This window comes from Mixophyes fleayi, chromosome 2 (assembly GCF_038048845.1).
Source record: "Mixophyes fleayi isolate aMixFle1 chromosome 2, aMixFle1.hap1, whole genome shotgun sequence".
In the NCBI taxonomy this organism is placed as follows: Eukaryota; Metazoa; Chordata; class Amphibia; order Anura; family Limnodynastidae; genus Mixophyes; species Mixophyes fleayi.
In genome coordinates this window covers 326,422,011-326,447,760 of record NC_134403.1, presented here as the reverse complement: position 1 = coordinate 326,447,760, position 25,750 = coordinate 326,422,011, and the positions used below count along the sequence as shown (strand labels likewise).

Genomic DNA, 25,750 nt, shown 5'->3' with positions numbered 1-25,750 from the left:
CAATAAATGTACCTGGACTGCGTAGAGGAGTGGGTCACCACAATATATTAAAAACCCTGAACTTTTATGAATCGCACCAATAAATGTACCTGGACTGCGTAGAGGAGTGGGTCACCACAAGATATATTAAAAACCCTGAACTTTTATGAATCGCACCAATAAATGTACCTGGACTGCCTAGAGGAGTGGGCACTGGGCACCACAATAAAATATATAAAAAACCTTCAACAGGTCTGCATTACACTACACATACGGCTGCTCCTCCATCCTCTCCATCATATACATGTTGGAGTTTTAGCGTGTGACAACCTCTTGTTTTTGATAATGTCAGTGCATTTTGAATATTTTTCAATTTGCCCCACACCACTGAATGTACTTTATCTATGATACGCATCTATCTATCTTGACTGCGTAGTGTGGTGGCCCCGGTACCCAATTTGATACCGGGGCCACAATAAAATAAATACACCCTCCACGTGTCAGAATTCCACCAAACAAGTATCTGGACTGCGTAGTGGGGTGGCCCCGGTACCCAATTTGATACCGGGGCCACAATAAAATAAATACACCCTCCACGTGTCAGAATTCCACCAAACAAGTATCTGGACTGCGTAGTGGGGTGGCCCCGGTACCCAATTTGATACCGGGGCCACAATAAAATAAATACACCCTCCACGTGTCAGAATTCCACCAAACAAGTATCTGGACTGCGTAGTGGGGTGGCCCCGGTACCCAACTTGATACCGGGGCCACAATACCTCCTCCAAACATGCTACAGACAATTCGTCATTGAGATCCCATCAAGTATGTTAAAGACAGACAGGGTCCAAGTGTTATTAGTTGACTTTGTAAAGAAAAAAACTGTCCCTGTTGCACATAGTCGTGCAATGAAGACTTACTTTTTCATTTAAAGGCACGATCTTTCAAGTGTAGTGTTTGTAAGTCTAAGTCATATTATACTTTTGGTAAAATTGGTTTTTTTTGTTCCTCTTTATGTTAATTAATTAGTAATAGAATTAAAGTAGGAAATAGAATTAAATAGAATTAAAGTAGGAAATAGAGTGGTATAGAGTTGTAGTGTGGTATAGATAGAGTGGTCCACACAATATAATAATAAAACCCTCAACTGGTCTGAATTCCACCAAACAAGTATCTTGACTGCGTAGTGTGGTGGCCCCGGTACACAATTTGGTACCGAGGCCACAATATAATTAAAAAACCCTCCACGTGTCGGAATTCCACCAAACAAGTATCTGGACTGCATAGTGGGGTGGCCCCAGTACCCAATTTGATACCGGGGCCACAATACCTCCTCAAAACATGCTCCAGACAATTCGTCATTGACAGACCCCAGACAGACAGGGTCGTAGTGTTATTGTTTGACTTTGTAAACCCAAAAAAATGTCCCTGTTGCACTTGCACATAGTCGTGCAATGAAGACTGACTTTTTCATTTAAAGGCACGATCTTTAAAGTGTCAGAAAGAGAGAGAAGACACAGGAGAGGAGAGTTGTAGCTGGGGACCTGGGGTGGAAGCTCCCAGGCTCCCCCAGCATTGCCTGGAAGTCTGAGCGTGGTGACTGAGCCAGGGCAAGGAATGTGTGCCCTGGATGAGGGGGAGAACTCCATGCCACTATAGTGAACCCAAGAGAGAGGGGGACACTGCACATGGAAGAGGCCCTGGAGTGAGGGCTGCTACAAGAGGCATGGTAGCTGTAGTGTCAGATCCTGAGGCTGAGAGTACACAGAGTGACGTGTCAGAGCACAGGAGACATTATCCCCGCAGAGGAGGGATGAGCTGCAGTTGAGAGGTCTGTTGTTGAAATAGGACATGCACACTTTAACAAACCAATCATTTCAGCGACAGGGCCTACCAAACAACTTTGACTGAAATGATTGGTTTGTTTGGGCCCCCACACCAAAAAAGCTATTCATCTCTCCCTGTACAGACTAAACAGGCTCTACTGAGGCAAGATGTCGTCCTCATCCTCAACCTCTGATTCCTCTCCCCCTACAGTGTGTACTTCCTCCTCATCACACATTATCAATTCATCCCCGCTGGACTCCACAACCACAGGTCCCTCTGTAGTATCTGGAGGGCAGTGCTGTACTTCATTGAGGAATTGATTATTCATTTTTATAAACATCATTTTTTCAACGTTGTGAGGAAGCAACCTCCTTCGCCGCTCACTGACCAGGTTCCCCGCTGCACTAAAAACTCTTTCCGAGTACACACTGGAGGGGGGACAACTCAGGTAAAATAGAGCCAGTTTGTACAGGGGCTTCCAAACTGCCTTTTTTTCCTGCCAGTAACAATATGGACTGTCTGACATGTCTACTTGGATGGTGTCAGCAAAGTAATCATCCACAATTTTTTCTATTGTCACAGCATCCAATGCAGCGAGAGTAGACATGTCTGCAATGGTTGGCAGGTCCTTCAGTCCGGACCAGATGTTATCAGCATCCCCGCCAGTGCCTCTTTTGGGAAAACTGAGCTTTTTCCTCGCAGCCATAGATGTGGAAGAAAATGAGGGTGGAGCTGTTGGCATGTCACGGTCCTCTTCAGAGGACAATCTCCTGACCAGCAGGTCTTTGCACCGCTGTAGATTTGTGTCCGCCGGAAACAGAGACACAACATACGCTTTAAACCGAGGATCGAGCACGGTGGCCAGAATGTATTCCTCTGACTTTAAAAGAGTGACCACCCTCGGATCCTGGCAAAGCGTACGAAGGGCTACATCCACAAGAGCTACATGCTTGCTGTAATCGCAATGGCTTACCAGCTCCTCCCTCACTTTCTCCAGCTGCTTCTGCAACAGCCTGATCAGGGGAATGACCTGACTCAAGCTGGCAGTGTCGGAACTGACTTCTCGTGTGGCAAGTTCAAATGGCTGCAGAACCTTGCACAACACGGAAATCAGTCTCCACTGCGCTTGACTCAGGCGCATCCCCACTCCTTTGCCTATGTCGTAGGTGGCTGTGTAGGCCTGAATGGCCTTTTGCTGCTCCTCCATCCTCTGCAGCATATAGAGGGTGGAGTTCCAGCGCGTCACAACCTCTTGTTTGAGGTGATGGCAGGGCAGGTTCAAGCTTTTTTGATGTGCCTCTAGTCTGCGGTAGGCACTGGCTGAATGCCGAAAGTGTCCAGCAATTTTGCGGGCCACCGCAAGCATCTCCTGCACACCCCTGTCACTCTTGAGGTAATGCTGCACCACCAAATTAATGGTGTGGGCAAAACATGGGACGTGCTGGAAATTGCCCATATTTAATGCCCGCACAATGTTACTGGCATTGTCTGACACCACAAATCCCCATGAGAGTCTAAGTGGGGTAAGCCACTGGGAGATAATTTCCCTAATTTTCTCTAATATGTTGTCAGCGTTGTGCCTCTTATTAAAGCCTGTAATGCACAATGTTGCCTGCCTTTGCATGAGCAGCCATTTTGTAGATGCTGCTACTGATGCAGCTGTTGCTGTTGCTGCGGAAGGGGATGCATCTACCCAGTGGGCTGTCACAGTCATATAGTCCTTCGTTTGCCCAGAACCACTTGTCCACATGTCCGTGGTTAAGTGGACAGTGGGTACAACCGCATTTTTAAGAGCACTGAGGACACTTGATCGTACTTCTCTGTACATTTTTGGTATCGCCTGCCTAGTGAAGTGGAATCTCGAGGGGATTTGGTACCGGGGACACAATACCTCCATCAACCCTCTAAATCCCACTCCACTGATGGCGGACACCGGGCGCACGTCTAACACCAACATTGCAGTTACAGCCGCAGTTATACGCTTTGCAATAGGGTGACTACTTGTCACTCACCGGACCGTGAGTGCCTCTTCCCGGACATTTAGGAACCGTGGCCGTCCACCATCCTGAGGGTCTGCGCATGCGCAGCCCTTTCCTACCCTTTTCTATACTTCAGTGTATACCCCTTTAACTCAATTGGCAGATCAGGCAACCTCCCTATATTAAGCACCTGTGGTCAACACCACGTTGCCTGATCTTGGAGTCTCATTCCTCATGAGTCTCTGAAGGTGTTCCTGTATTACTCGTGTATTCAGCGCTGCTGATTCCTGTGGTTTCCAAACCACTTCTACTACTGTGGTTCCATACCACTTCTACCATCAACTGTATCATCATGACTGTTTGCTGATTCCTATCCGCTGCCTCCGTGCACTACAGTCTTCTATACCACTTCAACGTTATTTTATATCAATGTGACTGTTTGCTCATTGCTATCCGCTGCCTCCGTGCACTCCAGCTTTTACCTCACTCACCTGCTTCTCATCAAGTCTGTTTGCTGATTCCTATCCGCTGCCTCCGTGCACTACAGTCTCCTGCTTGCAACTCGCCTGTGTTTAACATCGTGACTGCCAGCTGACTACTATCCGCTGCCTCTGTGCACTACAGTCTCCTGCTTGCAACTCGCCTGTGTTCAACATCGTGACTGCCAGCTGACTACTATCCGCTGCCTCTGTGCACTACAGTCTCCTGCTTGCAACTCGCCTGTGTTCAACATCGTGACTGCCAGCTGACTACTATCCGCTGCCTCTGTGCACTACAGTCTCCTGCTTGCTACTCGCATGTGTTTAACATCGTGACTGCCAGCTGATTACTATCCGCTGCCTCCGTGCACTATAGTCTCATCTCATCTTTGCTGTGACTTCCTCGAGACTGCCGCTTTCATTACCATCTGCTACACTTCGTGATCAACAGCTCCTGCCCTGCGCTGCACTCCTGTTTCCCATCGCTGTTGGTTCCTGTGGTTGCTACTGGTTACCTCCGTGTGCCGCTGAGTCCTGCTGCGGTGGTCAGCGCTATCGTCCATCTCCTGCTGATCCACTCTCCACGCCTTCACGTGTTCCACTGGTCTCTACCCTCCGGTCAGCATTGGATTTGTATCTCATCTACTACCCTCTGCTGGATCATCTCCATTCTCCTGGGTCCCCTATGAGTCCAGTTCCACGTGTTGCTGACTCCTGTGGATTCGTGTCCCTGTTGGTCTACTCACCTGTGCGCTGCACCTGCTAGACCGCTGCTTCACCTATCCAGGGACTTCCTATCCAGTCGGCCTCCAGCCGCTCAGGTACCGCTGCAATCCCATCTGACTGCTACTGCTGAACCACGGTATGCATACTTCTCATTGACTGTGCTGTGTATTGCATATCTTGCTGGACTGTGTTTGGTTCTCTCTGGAGTCTGCTATCCGCTGAGTCTATTGCCATCATTGACTGTGTTATCATTGTGCTGGACTACTTCAAGAGACTTTCTAGATTGCAGACCTGATCAGTCATTTATATATATATATATCTATATTGTGCATATTACTGTGGATCGTGTATAAGGTGCCTGTGTATATCCTGTGTTGCAGTCTTCCCCCGTGCACCTCCTCACATATATATTCAGTGGTACAACTTGCTGATGTCAGACCACTGATCCCTGTTTCCGGTATCACCTGTTCCATTATCCTCTCACATAGCAGTGGTACAACTTGCTACCGCAGACCACTGACTACCTGGATACCTCCACTTGGATTCCATTCCTTCACTCAGACAGCGGTACAACTTGCTACCCGCAGAAAGCTGACTCTCATCACCTCCTTGTTTCTGTTGGACATTCCTCCTCACTATAGCAGTGGTACAACTTGCTATCGCAGACCACTGACTACCTTCACGTGTCCTTGTCCATACAGTTCCTTGTGTATCATTACCTCATTATTACCAGTGTTGCTAGTCATAGACTTTCCTGAGCATCTCATCGGCCATCATTTCATGTTCCGTGATCACCCAGCTACCAGAGTACCCTATTACCATCTACATTGCTCTGGTAAGCCTACCATCTGGTGATCCCTGGGTAAAGACTCCTAGTGCCCGTGACAGTAAGATCAGGCCATGACAGACCCAGATGTGGAACCTACCGCCAAAGAGATGCTGCAACATTTGGTTAGCCGTGTGGAGCAACAGGATGCCCGCCAACAGCTGTTACTTCAGTGTTATCAGTCATTAACCTCCCAAGGAACATCTGGACAGACTGTGACAGCTACTACTGAAGCTCCTGTGCTTTCCTCCGGTTCCCCATTGCCATCCCAGGTGTCTATAGCTTCCACGCTTCACCTGCCTACTCCGTCAAAGTACGATGGAGACCCCAAAACTTGTAGGGGTTTCCTTAACCAATGTTCAGTCCATTTTGAGCTCCAACCTCAAAATTTTTCTACCCATCGTTCCAGAGTGGCCTATCTTATCTCTTTGTTTTCAGGACAAGCCCTGGCTTGGGCCTCCCCTCTGTGGGAGAGGAACGATCCAATATTACAAGATAGTGCCAAATTCATTTCTACATTCCGAAGTGTGTTCGATGAACCAGGTCGTGTGACCTCCGCTGCTTCCAGCATCCTCCGTCTGCGACAAGGATCTCATACTGTAGGCCAGTACGTCATTCAATTTAGGATCTTAGCTTCTGAACTTCAGTGGAACACTGAAGCCCTAGTTGCCGCCTTCTGGCAGGGGCTTTCCGATAAAATTAAAGATGCACTGACTACCCAAGAGCTTCCTTCGTCACTTGAAGATTTGATCTCTCTATGCCATCGTGTTGATATGAGATTTCGTGAAAGAGAGGCTGAGAAAACGACTTCTGCTAAAGCACCTTTTCGCTCTAACCCTCAATTTCGTCCAGTGTCACCCGCTGTGATTCCCATGGAGATAGGACGTTCCAAGTTATCTTCTGAGGAGAGGAAACGAAGAGTCAAGAATAGACTCTGTATCTATTGTGCTGATTCCACTCATGTCCTCAGCTCCTGCCCTAAGAGATCGGGAAATGCCAGGCCCTAACTAGTTCTGGAGAGGTGAAGTTAGGGTCCCTGGAGTCCTCTCCATCGTCTATGAAATCTAAAGTCTGCGCTTTTGATGTGACTATTTCCTTTGCTACCAAAACCTTTGAGTCACAGGCATTGATTGATTCCGGAGCAGCAGGAAATTTTATTTCCAAATCGTTAGTTAATCAATGGTCTCTACCAATGATTACCTTAAAAACTCCCATTACTGTGACGGCTATCGATGGATCACGTCTCATCAACGGTCTCATCACCCAGAGTACGTCTCCAGTAACCCTTCAGATTGGTGCTCTGCATCATGAAGAGATATCGTTTTTAATTCTTCCTGTTACGACAAGTCCGATTGTCCTAGGCCTTCCATGGCTTCAGTGTCACTCTCCCCAGATTGACTGGCGCACCCCTCAAGTCACGTCTTGGGGGCCTGAATGTCACCATCATTGCCTTTCCCAAGTCATTCCTCTCAAGGTACAGCAAGCTTCCATCTCAGCTATTTCACCGGGACTCCCTCCTCAATATGCTTCATTTACCGATGTTTTTGATAAAGCTCAGTCTGAACGTCTTCCTCCTCATCGTTCTTGGGATTGTCCGATTGATCTTCTTCCTGGCAAGACTCCTCCTAGGGGCCGGGTCTATCCACTCTCGTTACCTGAAACTCAAGCTACATCTGAATATATACGGGAGAACCTCCAGCGTGGGTTCATTCGACCTTCCACCTCGCCCGCTGGAGCTGGGTTCTTCTTTGTCAAAAAGAAGGATGGATCATTACGCCCTTGTATAGATTTTCGTGGACTCAATGCCATTACTATCAAGAATCGGTATCCCATTCCGTTGATCACTGAGCTATTTGACCGCATCAAGGGAGCCCGTATTTTTACTAAGTTGGATCTTCGTGGTGCCTACAATTTAATCAGAATCCGTTCCGGTGACGAATGGAAGACGGCGTTTAACACCAGAGACGGGCATTACGAATATCTGGTAATGCCTTTCGGGCTATGTAATGCCCCCGCTGTTTTTCAGGGCTTCATCAATGAGATTTTTCGGGACTTATTATATGTATGTGTCGTCGTCTACCTGGACGACATATTGATTTTTTCACAGGACCTGCCTTCTCACCACCAACATGTGGCAGAAGTCCTCTCCAGGCTACGGAAAAATTCATTGTTCTGTAAATTAGAAAAATGTTCATTCGAATTACCCCAGATTCCATTCTTGGGGTATATTGTTTCCGGAGTTGGTCTGAAGATGGATCCTGACAAAGTAAATGCTGTACTACATTGGCCCCAGCCAACTACTCTTCGTGCCATCCAGCGTTTTTTAGGTTTTGCCAATTACTATAGACGCTTCATTCAAGACTTTTCTTCCATTGCATCTCCTATTGTGGCCCTGACTCGAAAAGGGGCTAATCCTAAGCAATGGTCTACTGAGGCTATTCAAGCCTTTCAAACATTAAAAGAGTCCTTCTCTTCGGCTCCAATCCTTCGTCAGCCTGATGTGACACTCCCCTTTTTCCTAGAAGTAGATGCCTCTAATGTGGGCTTAGGAGCTATTCTCTCCCAACGCTCGGAACAGCAAAAATTCCACCCTTGTGCCTTCTATTCTCGGGGTCTCCTACCCGCAGAGAAGAATTATACCATCGGAGACAAGGAATTACTGGCTATCAAAGCCGCATTAGAGGAATGGAGATACTTGTTGGAGGGAGCTCGCCATCCGGTGACGATCTTCACGGATCATAAGAACTTGTCATATCTCCAGTCTGCCCAATGCTTGAACCCTCGTCAAGCAAGATGGTCTCTTTTCTTTTCCCGTTTTGAATTAATAATTACCTTCAAACCAGCTGCCAAGAACAAAAAAGCTGATGCCTTATCTAGAGCCTTTGTTACGTCCTCTGATATAGAAGAGGTTTCCAACCACACCATTCTAGACCCCAAATGTATCTCACTGGCTGCTTCATCCACCAAAACGCTACCATTTGGGAAGACCCTCGTGCCTCCTACTCTAAGGAGGAAAATCCTTTCGTGGTTCCATGCCTCTCGTTTTTCTGGACACGCCGGTGAACACAAGACTTTTGAGATCCTCTCTCGAAGTTACTGGTGGCCTTCAATGAGGAGAGACGTCAAAGAGTTCATTGCTTCCTGTGAATTATGTTCGCAATTCAAATCCTCCCGCAGAACCCCAGCAGGGTTGCTGTGACCACTACCCATTCCGTCCAAACCATGGACCCATATTAGTATGGATTTCGTTACTGACTTACCACCTAGTAAGAACCATAACACTATTTGGGTGGTAGTGGACAGATTTTCGAAGATGGCTCATTTCATCCCTCTGTCTGGTTTGCCTTCCTCGTCTATCCTGGCTGAACATTTCATTAAAGAGATATTCCGTATCCATGGATGTCCATCTGAGATTGTGTCTGATAGAGGAGTACAATTCGTGTCCAGATTCTGGCGAGCCCTTTGTAAAACCTTGGGCATACGATTAGCACTCTCATCTTCTTACCATCCACAATCCAATGGACAAACCGAACGTGTCAATCAAGATCTTGAGACTTTTATAAGGATATTTTCATCAGCCAATCAAGACAACTGGGTAGAGTTACTCCCTTGGGCTGAGTTCGCCCATAACAACATGTACCATGAGTCATCATCCAAAACTCCATTCTTTGTGGTCTACGGTCACCATCCGTCTTTTCCGGAATTTCCTGCCCTCCCGCCCACCCAAGTTCCTGCGGTGGAAACTGTTTGTCAGACCTTTAAAAATATCTGGTCTCAGGTCAGAACCTGTTTAAAGAAGACATCTGTCAAATATAAATCTTTCGCTGATAAGAAGAGGCGGGCTATTCCACCACTAAAAATTGGAGATCGTGTCTGGTTATCCACAAAAAATATTCGTTTGAAGGTTCCATCCATGAAATTCGCCCCTCGTTTTATTGGTCCATATAGGATCATTCAAGTTATCAATCCAGTATGTGTGAAACTCCTTCTTCCTAAGAGTCTTCGGATTTCTAATGCCTTCCATGTATCTTTGCTCAAACCTCTTATTATCAACCGTTTTTCAACTCCTCCCTCAGCTCCGCAGCCAGTTCAAGTTCATCAGGAGGAGGATTTTGAGATTACCGAGGTACTAGATGCAAAAATTTCGCGAGGAGTCCTCCACTTCCTCGTTCATTGGAAGGGCTTTGGTCCTGAGGAGCGCTCTTGGATCAAAGCTGAAGATCTTAATGCTCCTGCCCTTTTGAAGAAGTTTTACTCCAAAAATCCGGACAAGCCCGGTTCCAGGCGTTCTGTGCCCACCTTTAAAAGGGGGGGTACTGTCACTCACCGGACCGTGAGTGCCTCTTCCCGGACATTTAGGAACCGTGGCCGTCCACCATCCTGAGGGTCTGCGCATGCGCAGCCCTTTCCTACCCTTTTCTATACTTCAGTGTATACCCCTTTAACTCAATTGGCAGATCAGGCAACCTCCCTATATTAAGCACCTGTGGTCAACACCACGTTGCCTGATCTTGGAGTCTCATTCCTCATGAGTCTCTGAAGGTGTTCCTGTATTACTCGTGTATTCAGCGCTGCTGATTCCTGTGGTTTCCAAACCACTTCTACTACTGTGGTTCTATACCACTTCTACCATCAACTGTATCATCATGACTGTTTGCTGATTCCTATCCGCTGCCTCCGTGCACTACAGTCTTCTATACCACTTCAACGTTATTTTATATCAATGTGACTGTTTGCTCATTGCTATCCGCTGCCTCCGTGCACTCCAGCTTTTACCTCACTCACCTGCTTCTCATCAAGTCTGTTTGCTGATTCCTATCCGCTGCCTCCGTGCACTACAGTCTCCTGCTTGCAACTCGCCTGTGTTTAACATCGTGACTGCCAGCTGACTACTATCCGCTGCCTCTGTGCACTACAGTCTCCTGCTTGCAACTCGCCTGTGTTCAACATCGTGACTGCCAGCTGACTACTATCCGCTGCCTCTGTGCACTACAGTCTCCTGCTTGCAACTCGCCTGTGTTCAACATCGTGACTGCCAGCTGACTACTATCCGCTGCCTCTGTGCACTACAGTCTCCTGCTTGCTACTCGCCTGTGTTTAACATCGTGACTGCCAGCTGATTACTATCCGCTGCCTCCGTGCACTATAGTCTCATCTCATCTTTGCTGTGACTTCCTCGAGACTGCCGCTTTCATTACCATCTGCTACACTTCGTGATCAACAGCTCCTGCCCTGCGCTGCACTCCTGTTTCCCATCGCTGTTGGTTCCTGTGGTTGCTACTGGTTACCTCCGTGTGCCGCTGAGTCCTGCTGCGGTGGTCAGCGCTATCGTCCATCTCCTGCTGATCCACTCTCCACGCCTTCACGTGTTCCACTGGTCTCTACCCTCCGGTCAGCATTGGATTTGTATCTCATCTACTACCCTCTGCTGGATCATCTCCATTCTCCTGGGTCCCCTATGAGTCCAGTTCCACGTGTTGCTGACTCCTGTGGATTCGTGTCCCTGTTGGTCTACTCACCTGTGCGCTGCACCTGCTAGACCGCTGCTTCACCTATCCAGGGACTTCCTATCCAGTCGGCCTCCAGCCGCTCAGGTACCGCTGCAATCCCATCTGACTGCTACTGCTGAACCACGGTATGCATACTTCTCATTGACTGTGCTGTGTATTGCATATCTTGCTGGACTGTGTTTGGTTCTCTCTGGAGTCTGCTATCCGCTGAGTCTATTGCCATCATTGACTGTGTTATCATTGTGCTGGACTACTTCAAGAGACTTTCTAGATTGCAGACCTGATCAGTCATTTATATATATATATATCTATATTGTGCATATTACTGTGGATCGTGTATAAGGTGCCTGTGTATATCCTGTGTTGCAGTCTTCCCCCGTGCACCTCCTCACATATATATTCAGTGGTACAACTTGCTGATGTCAGACCACTGATCCCTGTTTCCGGTATCACCTGTTCCATTATCCTCTCACATAGCAGTGGTACAACTTGCTACCGCAGACCACTGACTACCTGGATACCTCCACTTGGATTCCATTCCTTCACTCAGACAGCGGTACAACTTGCTACCCGCAGACCGCTGACTCTCATCACCTCCTTGTTTCTGTTGGACATTCCTCCTCACTATAGCAGTGGTACAACTTGCTATCGCAGACCACTGACTACCTTCACGTGTCCTTGTCCATACAGTTCCTTGTGTATCATTACCTCATTATTACCAGTGTTGCTAGTCATAGACTTTCCTGAGCATCTCATCGGCCATCATTTCATGTTCCGTGATCACCCAGCTACCAGAGTACCCTATTACCATCTACATTGCTCTGGTAAGCCTACCATCTGGTGATCCCTGGGTAAAGACTCCTAGTGCCCGTGACACTACTATCGTATTTGGTGGTCATGGCAAACGACTGTTGGACGGTCAATTGTTTGGTGAAAGACTTAGCGGTCTTACGACTTCCCCTCTGGGAAGATGACCGACTAACAGCAGCAACAGCAGCAGTGGCAGTAGTAGGCGTACCGCTGCAGGATTCCTCGGATGAATCCCGTATTGAGGAGGACTCAGTCTGGCTGCTGACTTGGGCTGCAGGACTGAATCTGATGGAGATTGTGGAGGAAGTTGACGAGGAGGGTGTTGCTGGTGTGTATCCAACTGGACCACGGGATTTAGGTGTCCCTGTACCGATGAGGGTCCTAGCCCCAGTTCCTGAACTAACCACTGAACTATGAAGGTTATTCAGGTGACGTATAAGGGAGGATGTTCCTAGGTGGGCAAGATCCTTACCCCTGCTTATTTGAGCTTTACATAAGCTACATATTGCCATACATTGGTTGTCTGGATTTGGATAAAAATAACTCCAGACCGAAGAGGTGCATTTTTTGGTCTTCTGACCAGGCATGACGATGGGCTTTTTCATCCCATGGACATCAGCTGTTTCCCCCCCTGGTGCCTCATTTACAATAACCACATCACCATCCTCATCATCAAGTTCCTCCACAGCGCCAGCTACATCATCAATAGCCTCCTCCCGAGCCACCTCTTCCCGTACAGTGATGGGAAGGTCAGGCTTGACAACCACCAACACCCTTGGACTCGCCTTGGGGATTTGTGATAATTTCTCTTTAAAAGGCAGAGTTGTTTGCTGTTTTGTTGCTGACAGCATAACTCTCTTCAATTTTTTGTAGGGGGGGGGAGGAGGAGGAGGGCTAAGATCCGTGGGTGAAGCTGAACCACTAGTCATGAACACGGGCCAGGGCCTAAGCCGTTCCTTGCCACTCCGTGTCGTAAATGGCATATTGGCAACTTTACGTTTCTCCTCAGATGATTTTAAGTTTCTCTTTTTGCTACTTTTTCTTAACTTGGGCTTTTTGGATTTTACATGCCCGGTACTACGAGATTGGGCATCGGGCTTGGAAGACGACGTTGATGGCATTTCATCGTCTATGTCATGACTAGTGGCAGCAGCTTCAGCATTAGGAGGAAGTGGGTCTTGATCTTTCCCTACTTTATCCTCCAAATTTTTGGTCTCCATTATATGTAGCACAAGATACTGCAGAATGTGTGAACTTGGTAATATTGCAGTACCAATGGACTTATACTGCTGGATTGGTTTTGCAAATTTGGTTATAATTATTATATATTTTTTTTTTTTTTTTTTTTTACTTTTTTTTTATTTTTAAAAAACTTGGGAATAGTGGGGAAATAACTATGCCCTTAGAAGCACAGAGCACAGGACACAGCACCACTGGACTGAACAGGACACGGCACAGGACCCAGCAGCACTACGGAACTCAGCAGGACAGAGCACAGGACACAGCACCACTGGACTGATACTGCAGAATGTGTGAACTTGGTAATATTGCAGTACCAATGGACTTATAATGCTGGATTGGTTTTGCAAATTTGGTTATAATTATTATATATTTTTTTTTTTAAAATTTTTTATTATTTTTTACTTTTTTTTTATTTTTTAAAAACTTGGGAATAATGGGGAAATAACTATGCCCTTAGAAGCACAGAGCACAGGACACAGCACCACTGGACTGAACAGGACACGGCACAGGACCCAGCAGCACTACGGAACTCAGCAGGACAGAGCACAGGACACAGCACCACTGGACTGATACTGCAGAATGTGTAAACTTTGTAATATTGCAGTACCACTGGACTTTTACTGCTGAATGTGTGAACTTGGTAATATTGCAGTACCAATGGGCTTATACTGCAGGATTGGTTGTGAAAATTTTGTGGTAATTAAAAAATATTAAAGTAGTTTTTGGTATTTTTTAGAAAAACTTTTTTTTATTTTTTTAAACACAGGGGAATATTGGGGAAATAACTATGCCCTTAGAAGCACAGAGCACAGGACACAGCACCACTGGACTGAACAGGACACAGCACAGGACCCAGCAGCACCACTGACCTCAGAAGGACAGAGCACAGCACACAGCACCACTGGACTGATACTGCAGAACACAGCACAGCACAGCACAGCACAGCACAGCACAGCACAGCACAGCACAGCACTAAACAGCACAGCACAGCACAGCACTAAACAGCACAGAACTAAACAGCACAGAACTAAACAGCACAGAACTAAACAGCACAGAACTAAACAGCACAGAACTAAACAGCACAGAGGACCACCTAACACACCCTCCCTCTACCCTGATCAATGCCCGAGTGAAGATGGCGGCGACTAGCGGGGAATTTATAGGATCCGAGTATCGCGAGATCCGACAACGGGATTATGAGTCAGAGCCTCAGTTTCACTTTTGAATTTGGCGCCAATACCCGGATCTGTCTCGGATCCGACTCGGATCCGCAACGTTCGGGTGGGCTCGGATTTCAGAAATCCGAGCGCGCTCATCCCTAATATATATATACTATATATATATATATAGGTGTGAGACATTATAAATGGAGTGTATATCAAAGTGTAATAACCAAGAACCAACAAAAGAAAAAAGAAACACTACACAAGCACATCACAAGTGCAAAATAAGATATAAAATAAAATATAATGAAGGAACAACAATTAATATAAATGATTATAACTGCCACAATGCAGTCTTCAGTATTAAAACAAAATCCCACACATTTGTTTAATTTCATATCCACCAATTGATGCCAAGGTAATGAGCATTCTTCTGCTGCTCTCTGGTGGAAATAATGCATATATTAAAGCTTTCAGACTCATTTTAATATTCACTACAACAGAACTTGTCAGACTTACGTTTTCTTTTGTTGCTTTGCTTTTTTAAATAATGTTGCTATAAACTGGAAAACAGTCCAATGTATGAAGTTTTATGTACTAAGAATTAAGAACTATGCAGATTATAGTTCTTTAAAAGCATAAACATAAAATACAACATAGAGATATAAACTACAATCACTATTAATACCTTAAACAAAACAGCTAATAATAAAGCTAGGTACACACTACAGAAATTGCCACCAACTTTTTATGCAGAGCGATTTTAAATGCGATCGATGGTCCGATCGCTCGGCCCATGGACTGCATACACACTGGCCTTGTTTAGGACGATAAAGGAAAGAGCGGACATCCCTTTAGCGACTTTTTACAGCCATGTTGTCGTGAGCAATGATTGTAATTTCGTACTCACTGTTGTGGATCGGTCGGAAGTTTATACACACTACACAACGGAAAAGAGATTGGAACGAAAATATTAAACGGTACGACCAACCAAATGGGTAGACTTTCGACCATCGTGTCACTACACACAGTGACCCGACTTTTGAACGAGCGGCCGTATGTCGGCTGATTGAGCCGAAAACCGTGTGGTGTGTACCTAGCTTAACATTTACAAATATATATGTTAAAGTTGCCATACCTTGCCTGTTACATTCTGTCTATATTTGCTGAACATTTTAGTGTAAAGTTATTGTTTTTTGTTATCAACCATTTTCTATAAAATTTGGCTTCCTCAGTCATGTTACAGACAGGAAGCCCCTGAGTATTGAAATATTTTGACAATACCCTGAAACATTTACATATATTTACATATATTTATGAATATTACTATTAGCTATCACAGATGGCAACTTTTTTTATTTAGGTTTAGTGATGCTTTATACGCATCCTCAGTATACACTCAAGTGCTGGACGCACCTGGAAAGCAGCATGTCTTACTGTGGTGTGCCCAGTTCTATAGATGCCTCTTGTGCCCCTGGCACCAGACGGGTGATGTTTTGGAGGGATGTTTCTGTTGGGGTGGCATAGAGCTTTGGAGCTCACCCTCTTTTCTACATGACTCATTTATTTATTTCGTCTAGTTGTGGCAAGTTGCTCTTCTCCTTGTACATCGTTACTGTTTGTCCTGCTATTCGTTGTTGTCTATTATTGTGTAATGTGTTGTAATGTAATTTATTGTCATTTCTTGCTGTATGCTCTTCGTACAGCACTGAAGGCCCTTTGTGACGCCTTATAAATAAAAAATAATAGTAATAATAATAACACAGGTGCATTAAATTTGGGAAATAATGTTAAACCTCTATATGTAAATTACTTTTTTTCTATTTAAAGATTCTCAAACTGATTTATTTTCTTCACACAAAATTACACCTTTTATGTATTTTTAAATGCCGAAATATGTTCCTTTTGCTTCATTAAAGGATTTTCCCAAACAATGGAGATATTCTGAATTTTGCTTCTTGGTTTGGATTTGCCTTCCCCAACATGATTGTGATGCTCAGCATGGCCTGGCTGTGGCTCCAGATCTCCTTCATGGGATTAAAGTAAGTTGTGTCTTCTGTGGCTATAATGTCTGTGTGTCAAGGTCAATCAATAGGGAACACATTTGAAAAAAAAAAATCAGTAATTTTAAATAAATGTTGCTGTGCAAAGTAGTTAAAGATACATGAGTAATATATACGTAACTTTCACACTGAGTAGTTTATTAATTAGACCAAAAGGGAAATGATCATGCCATGCTGTAGATGCAGGAGATGGTTGAATGGTGCAGCATATTGTAAAACCAACGTATAATTCATACATGATTCCCATTGCTTATCCTAATTTCTGTAAAGTCATTTCAATTACAATACATACGATGAGGTAATGCACACAGCTTCTAGGGCCTGATTCATCAAGACACATATCTGCAGAACTTGAGTGTATCGTACAAAAATCTATCTACGCATGCCCAGAACTGGGCAATAGGGTCGTGAACACAGCCCTGTCTACTGTGTCTTTGAACGCAAAGGACACTTACTTCATACTACAATTTTGGGGAGTAAACTGTGCGAGGAAGGGGCGCTTTGCCATAGTGAATTTACACCAGGGGCGTGCCAAACTCAAGCACCCAAAGCCACGTCCAAATTCAGGTCTGAACTTGTATTTCTGACATATCTCTTGCTCCAGCTAAAGGGCTAGTCTAAGTCCTGATCAGTAATGTTGATAGTCTTACATGCATGCTATAACATGTGTTTGCAAGCACGAGCAACTGTAAAAATGTATTTTATGTTCAGTAGACATTAACAACATTCTAACAAATGTATTTCATGGAAAACAAATAAATAAATATATATATATATATTAACACTTTTATCACTAATGCCTGTTAATAACAGGTGACTTAATTTAGTATATATTTTATTTGCCTGAGCGCTCTTTTGCAAATTTATAATCCACATACATATTGGATGTATCCTGCAGCGTCTTGTGTAGTAGAGCACAGCAGATCTGACTCTGATTTCAAAAGCACACATATCTTGAGATCTGTGCATTGATGAATTCAGGAGTAGGCAAAGTCTAAATACGTGCATATAGTGAAGAATGTGTGCCTTAATGAAATAGGGCCCCTACTGTCTAGTTTTCCTCTGCCCTGTTTCTATGCTACCTCTTAGTATACTAAATGGGCCTGAGTCATTAAGGAAAGTAAGGCAAAAAAATAAGTTTTCTCCTGGACAAAACCATGTTACAATGCAAGGGGTGCAAATTAGTTTATAATTTTGCACATAAGATATATACCAGTGTTGGCTAACCTGTGACACTCCAGGTGTTGTGAAACTGCAAGTCCCAGAATGCTTTGCCAATATATAGCAGCTTAATGCTGGAAGGGTATGCTGGAGTGTCACAGGTTAGCCAACACTGATATATACTGTTTTTTTCATCTAGCACACAAATACTTGATAACTTATTTGCACACTGAAATTTAAAGTTGATCTTAGACATGCTCCATCCCAATTATAAATCTGCCACCACATTTTAAATCCCCTCCCATGCAACATGGTTTTGCCAAGGTGCAAATTTACTCAATTTTTTTGCTTTACTTTCCTTAATGAATCAGGCCCTGTATGTTTATTTACCTTCCTATCTGTTCTATAATTAGAATGATTTCTAGAACTGTGCTGACTTTTCTCTGTTACCTACTCTCCTTTCTATTATTCAGTTCCCTTTTCTGTATCTTATCTATTCCTAGGGAGTTCTGCTGGACTAATCAGTAATAAATTCAGTCCTGTGCAAGTAGATCGAAGGAGTTAAAGTGAAACAACCTTTATCTCTTCACTAAAGAGTAACCACCTCACCTTTTCCTCATTAAGCTTTAAGAAGACATGGGGCTGTGGTGTTACAAAATCAGAGAAGGATCGAGGCGCTTATAACGTGATCCGAGAAGAGTACCGTAAGCTGGGACCCATTAGCTTTGCAGAGTCCAATGTGCTCGTGCTCTTTTCTCTGCTGGTCATCCTTTGGTTTACAAGAGATCCAGGATTTGTAAAAGGCTGGGCCACCGTGCTCTTCAATAAGGACAACGTGGAGTAAGTGCTTCTGCATTTGTTATTCGGTTATTTGCTTGATTTGGGTGTTTTTTTTCAAAGGCAAGAAACAGGCGCGGGCTGGCACAGTTCAGCCCGGGGGGCGCACAGGCGGCCGCATCACATGACATGTGATGCGGCCGCCTGTGCGCTGTCGCAGCCGCATCGCTTGCTTTGTGATGCGGCCGTAGTTAATAAGAAAGAAAAACATGAATCCACGGGGGAAGGGGGGGCGGCCCTCACAGGGGACAGACTGAGTGGCCCGGGGGACCAATGCCCCCAGCCCGTCCCTGGCAAGAAATACCCAAAGGCCTTCATAGCCTGTAAGCCCTCTGAGGTCCTCTCTGTAGTAACGTTCCAGTCCTTTCCTGTGCCAGTACTTCAGTCAGTAATCACTGCTTTCTCGAACGAGGACTGAAATCACGGACTTGGGCTTCCAGTTTCAGATTCTACAACAATATATTAAAGTTAAAAAATAAAAAAATATAATAAAAAAGTAGAAATTAAATTTAACCCCCCTCCAACCCAATACTTTAATAAGACAGCATTTTATCCTGTGAGCACATCCAGCTAACGGCAACCTGAGATGGTGTTACCAGTCAGAGAACAATGTCCTTTTTATAAATACTTTCTTTTTAAATATACTTGCATGGTGAAGCAGCGCAGGAAGCCCCTTGGGATGGCTATCCACCTGCGATAAAAGGTGATAGACTTTACCAGCTGGGCTTTGGCAAATATGGAAAAGTCCTAAATACTTAGAAAAAATCCTTTTTTCAGAGGATTTAGGCCTTATCTCCCTTTAATAAATAGAACCCTAGGAGAAAACTTACTCCTTGCCACTGCTAGACTCCTACTCCTAATAAGAGGTAATCTCCAAGTCTTTTACTTTCTTCTAATCATCTGACATTTTTGCATAGTCACAAAACAGGCTACTCCCACTTGTGTCACTTGAATCACTGAAAGCGTTTCATGCTGGAATACAGAACAGCCAGTAATGGGAACACTTAGATATGAGGATTAACTCTAGGGGGTAAATTTATCAAGCTGTGGGTTTGAAAAAGTGAAGATGTTGCCTATAGAAACCAATCAGATTCTAGTTATCATTTAGTACATTCTACAAAATGACAGCTAGAATCTCCACTTTTTCAAACCTGTAGCTTGATAAATTTAGCCCCTGAAGAAGCAATTTGAGGTTTCAGAGATTATGATACTGTATGATTCAGTACCTGAAGAAACAAAAGCTATATGTTGATCTCTAACTACATACTAATAATAATAATTAATAATAATAATAATAATAATAAGGTTCTGAGGTTTATAAAACCCTAGTAGACTGAAACACATGTAACCCCCTGTCACTGTGTGTAGTGTTGGGGTGCACAGGTTAGGCAGTGCACCTCCCTCTCCAGCCCTGGCTGGATCACAGGCATGGGTGTAGATTACCAGGGGGTCCCTGCACATGCAGTTTTTTTATTACAGAGTCTCTTGGAAGATGTTGGAGCACAGGTCATGTACCCTGGTGGTGCAGTGCAATCAGATGATTCAATAATTTGGGCGCCAAACCATCTCTATAAGGCAAAATATAACCTCTTTATTTACACGCCTTCTTCACTCCAGCACATTCTTAAATGGTTGCACTTATAAATATGTACAGTTCCTATATACATCTCCTGTCTCATGCACAGTGCATAATGGATACATGGATGTTCTCAATGGCCTCTGAAACCATTACTCTCCTCACAGCTCCACCTGTCACTTCCCTTAATCACAAACTGCTGTTTTCTTTTTTACACCCTGGTCACTTTCTTTGTCTCTAGTTTCGTGTCTCTTTCTCTCACACTGATCTTACTTCCCCACATCTAACCAGCCTCTCACTCTCCTGTCTCTTCTCTTTCCAGCATGGGGGTCCTACCCCTCATCCAACATGCTGTGCTTCATGGCAGCTGTCACACATCCCCTCTGTTGGTTTCAATGGGGTACCCCCTGGTGGAGGGGATTCTCCTATGGACATGTCCCTAAGGGCTGAAAAAAATAATTGTGTTCTCGAGGCACGAGCTGCACACCCCTTCACTAGCCAAGGACCTGAGACCACCGTCCTACATCCTGGCTTGCAAGATGTCTTTCACCAACTCCCAACTATCCCACACCCTCTCCCTACTGGTCTTGATCCTCCCATACCAGCCTTGTTGTTACACAACCCTCCTTGTGTGTCTCTCTGGGTCCCAGTACCGAGCCACACACTCAGCCACTGGGAGGCATCAATAGTAACACCAGAGGGGGTGTTACACATATATACTAAGTTTGTATGAAAATGTGAATTAACAGTTTGACTTTGACATTTTGTTAATCCCCAGCAGTAAATATTAATAAAACCATTTGTAGAAAAAGTCATTTTACCCATTATATGGTTTATTTTTGTCTCTTAGTGGATGAGTTCACTCTGTGTAGTAAGACAGTGACAACATTAGTGTATACAATATATAAACTATTTTAGAACAAATAAATGCTAATTTAAAGTCTCTTTCTGCAGGTATGTAACAGATGCCACCGTTGCCATATTTATAGCTGTCCTCCTTTTTATTCTACCAGCTAAGAAGCCTAAGTTTACCTGTCACAAGCACAACAACAGCTTTGATCTTGAAGATGTGACAGAAGGTAGTACTGTAATATCATCTTCACTCTTGTCGTTTATATTTACTGAAGTAAATAAAGATATATTGCATTTCAATTGCTCGTGGTTTTCAGGTACAGTGACAGGTTATGAAGATTTCCCTGGTTTTTAATATTGACATGTTTTTTTACTACTGCTCAATACTATTTATACTTCTGCTTCTGGGAGGGGGGGGGTGTGGGTAACTGGATCCCTAAAATATACAAAAAGCAAGAATGAGCTGACCACTAGAAGACAGCACATGAGTTATTCATAACTTGTTGTCTGGACTGTACAATGAGCGGAACCTGTAACAAGGAAATCATAGACAAACCGAAGGGGGGGGGGGGTGCCTGGAAACCAGTGCACGTAGCATTGCCCATGTATATTATGGGGAAAGGAAGAACTGGAGAGCAGCCAAGTACTGTCTAAAGTTATAGCCACGCCCCTATGCATGCTGGTCACGCCCAATGGTGGCGTGGTGTGGAAATTCCCCCTCTACAAATCCTGCGTTTGCTCCTGGAAATGTAGACATAGATGGACTAAATAATCCAATGGTGTCCATAGGAGACCAGAAAATCATCCAATTCCAGGATATCTGTATTTGGAGGTAGTTCCGGAACAAAATGTTCCATGCACTTTATTGCGAACTACTCCTAAAGAACATACAGTCTCCAAACTTTAGGACACTGACCGATAACTCCGTATTCACAAGCATATTAATGGCCGATTGGCTTTGAGGGTCAAACAGCTGCAACCTACTGATTTGCTGACAAAATGGACCTGTGTGTATATTGTAGAGAAGTTATACTGTAAGCTCCAATGGGACGATTGATTAAAATATTCTCCATAAAGCAATGTGTCATATGGTGGTGCTGTATAAACCCAGGATAATAATAATGTCTATGGATCAAGTCATGTTGGGTAGATGTAGTATATTATGTCTATATAGGTTGTAATATAATTATATTATGATAATACCCAGTGGTCCTGCCATGTTGGATAGGTGTAGAGTCCTATGTCTGTATAGAGTTGTATTAAAATTATTATATATTACATTTTTAGCGGTCATCAAAATTGACATGGTCTAGATTAACATGGGGCAACTGGGTCCACAGTTGTTTCTAAACAAGAACTCATAAGGATCATCTAGCTCTCTTGGATTTCTTAAATATCCCTTTAATTGGTTTCATCTGGGCAACTAATGCTTTGAAATAGTGTTTATCTGGAGTATGAAAGCGAAACCTAATAATAGAGTGTAAAAATGAAAAAAATAATATAAGAAAACAAAGAACAGCATTTTTAAAAAAGTGTAACTGGATCCTGCCAGTGGATCCTCTGATAACTTCAATGACCATGTAAATCAAATTTTCATGCTTGCCGTGTGTTATCAATAGAATCTGTAGACCATTGCCTTGTATAGCCAGGCTGATCAATGGCTATGTACATCTTTATAATTAATAACTGTACCATCTTTTATGGTCAGTTGTCTGGTTATTGTACTTCGGTGTGCCAATCTCTGTATTTATCAGTCACAAAGTTACATATCATTTTTAACCAGATGTAAAATCAAATAGAACCCAGGTTCATGAACAATGTCCTTGTATTTATAGAACAAGAGTCATTTATGTCTGCACCATTACTGACATGGAAGGTGGTCCATAAGCAGATGCCCTGGAGTATTGTACTTCTTCTTGGAGGAGGCTTTGCTCTGGCAAAAGGGAGTGATGTAAGTTTATTTTTTTCTTTAATATTATAGCGAGCATTAAATCAGTATGTATATACTGTATCGTGTATATATAGGCTTAGTTTTAGAGTTACTATTATTTTTAATGTTTTTAAAATAAAGCAGACAATTTTACACAGTAATGTTCACAGAATTTTACAAACTCAGTTTTCTTACCCATTTGGGTTTATAATAAAGTTTAAGTGTCGAGGACACAGAAAGGCTATGTAATGTGTCCAAGATCACAAAGAGCTGACACTGGGATTCCAGCCAGAGTCCACAGTAGTCTTAGTGTGATTGTAATATGGTCAGCACCCTTGGCTGCCGAACTTATCCTTTCATGAGGTATACATGCACACAAGGAGCTAAATATAAACCAAATAATGAAAACAAAATCAACACAGAAGGGGAAATCTCTAACATCACAAAGAGAAAATTGCTGCTTTCAAAGAAAAATTTTGTTTGGCTGAACATGCTGTTCTCTTGTAAAAATTTATGCCAGCGGAAGAAAACAGTATTAACTCACTATGGAAATATTGTCTCAGGAAATCTAAGACAGCATGTAGGATCATTTTTGCTTTTGATCAGGGTGTTCAATCCTCCTATATTTCATGATCAGTAATGTACCTAAGAATGTTGTCTCTGACAGAGCGTGTTTAATGTACCCTGATACTGGCTGGTACTGCTGACCTCTTCCTGTAGATCAGGGTTGCTGTAGATGGATCACCCCTGGCCTATCATACTGGCCAGAGCTGCTGAGTAGCGGGCAGAGCAGTGGTGCTGGGAAGCTGGGTCCAAACCTCAGACAGCCAGAAAAGGATTAGATTTTGAGTCTAATCTGTAGGTCACAGGATTTTCAGCATGGAAGATGTTTTCAAGCAGGTCTTTGAAGCAAGTTATGTTTATTTGCAGTCACACTGATTGAAGGTATCATTGATCAGGTCAGATGAAACAAGAAGAACAATTTTCAATACAAGACAGTGCTTTTTATACAGATTTGAACACAGCTAAACAGGTTTATCTAGCCCCCTTGAGTTCTGAGCTATTTTTAGAATCAGGATGCAATTTGTTTACCCAAACATGGATTTACATGCAATGCAAAACGAACAATATTTACATTTATCTGTGATATTCTAAAACTTGCTGTGATATCCTGCATCTTGTTTTTAGACACCGGAAATCTAGTAGCACGTCTAATTAAACTTTCCTGTGCCTTTAGGTGCAGGACCCTCACACATCAAAAGGTCTAATTAACATGAGATTAACATGGGTCCTTTCTTTAGCAGTCGCAGAATATACATTCCCAAAGAGAGGTACAAACCCCCCAAACAAGTCATTTCCCCACATCAGGATAGACAAAAGACTTCCTTCACAAAGGCATATTGTATCAGATATATACCTCAGAAATCATGAATTTCCTCTAGCAAAAAAACTAGTTTCTTTCCTGGTCTCAGGAATAAAGATTTCCTTTACCAAAATATACACAATATCAAAAATAAGTGCATTTGCAATTCTATAAATAAGCACCCTGCACTATTTCCTTTAAGTAAGTTTATACCATAAGGTGCTTATAAGTGACCCAGTCACAGTATGTCATCACAAGACAGTATTTGCACTGAGTTTCAGTATGGTCATAATTGAGCCTATTTCCCACAGAAATATAATTCCCCAAAGCAAAAGTATAAAAACTGAGATTACTTTTATATTTACTATCGTAAACACAAATAAAAAAGGAGGGGGTAAACTCCATGTTAACTGGACACAACTTTTTGGTCTATGGGATTTTTCAAGAATTACTTTTATTTTGTTTAGTCATTAAGGAAAACAAAATACAAAATATATTACAAAAGAAACGTTTGTGGCAGTTATAGATAAACTACATTAATTAACCTTTTCTATTTCTACAAGGTAAAAATAATATATATAATTTCACTTTCCAAATTGACTGAAGCCAGTACTACTTACTACTAATGGTCCTCCATTACGGTCACTCAGAACAATTGAAGCTTTCTTGCAGCAGGACAGGCCCCTGCCCATTGGTTCCTGTAATGCTGGACATTGGGCCCAAAAGTTACCAACATTTCCTAATTCAAATCAAATCAAATAACTTATTTTCCATGTTGCAGCCCTTCCCATCTAGGCACTCTCAGCCACAGGGGCATTTGAGCCACCTACACCACCATTTTGGATGTGGTATTGGCTTAGTCATCTTCTCCATAGCCCTGAATGTGTCCACAACAATGGTGCCTTCATTAAATATATATGGGTGGAAGCTTGATAGTTTGCTTTCTTGAATTTGTTTAAGGTTGGAGCCATTTCCTACGACGTTTAGTTACACCAGACAATTTCGACCAAACTGGTTTATCCCTCTTAAACTGTCAGTCTCACAAATTCACTAAGTAGACTGGACGTGTACCTGATAGCAGTTGACACAACTGGACAAAGAGACGCAGAGTCTAACATGTCCACGGTGCTCAGCAGGGAACCCCAAAAGGAGGTTTGTTCTTAGCTGCGTGAAGCGTGCAGGTCGCGGTCCTCAATGCCAGTCACTAATGAGGTAGCTGGAGTCACAAGTAGAGAGTAGTGCTCAATCTGGGTCAGAACCAGAACAGACAGCGAAGTACCGAGGATAATTCAGAAGAGTAGTCTGGGTAACCGAGGTCAGAACCAGAAGATTCAAATGTTACCAATCCATCAAGCAGAAGAGTAGTTAAGATCAGGCAGGAAATTCAAACAGAACCAAATCATCAGGCAGAAACATAATCAAGAGCG

The 25,750-nt window shown here is 43.6% G+C and overlaps 1 protein-coding gene across 3 annotated transcripts in view; it reads left to right on the top strand.

Moving 5' to 3' along the window:
• Nucleotides 1-25,750, top strand: part of SLC13A5 (solute carrier family 13 member 5) — a 96,832-nt gene that overhangs the window by 61,833 nt on the left and 9,249 nt on the right. For all 3 annotated transcript variants that reach the window (XM_075196788.1, XM_075196787.1, XM_075196789.1), the window contains 4 exons: nt 16,461-16,583; nt 18,390-18,605; nt 21,133-21,257; nt 22,866-22,981. In XM_075196788.1, the coding sequence (XP_075052889.1) occupies nt 16,461-16,583; nt 18,390-18,605; nt 21,133-21,257; nt 22,866-22,981 (580 nt within the window). The remainder of the gene's footprint in view (nt 1-16,460; nt 16,584-18,389; nt 18,606-21,132; nt 21,258-22,865; nt 22,982-25,750) is intronic.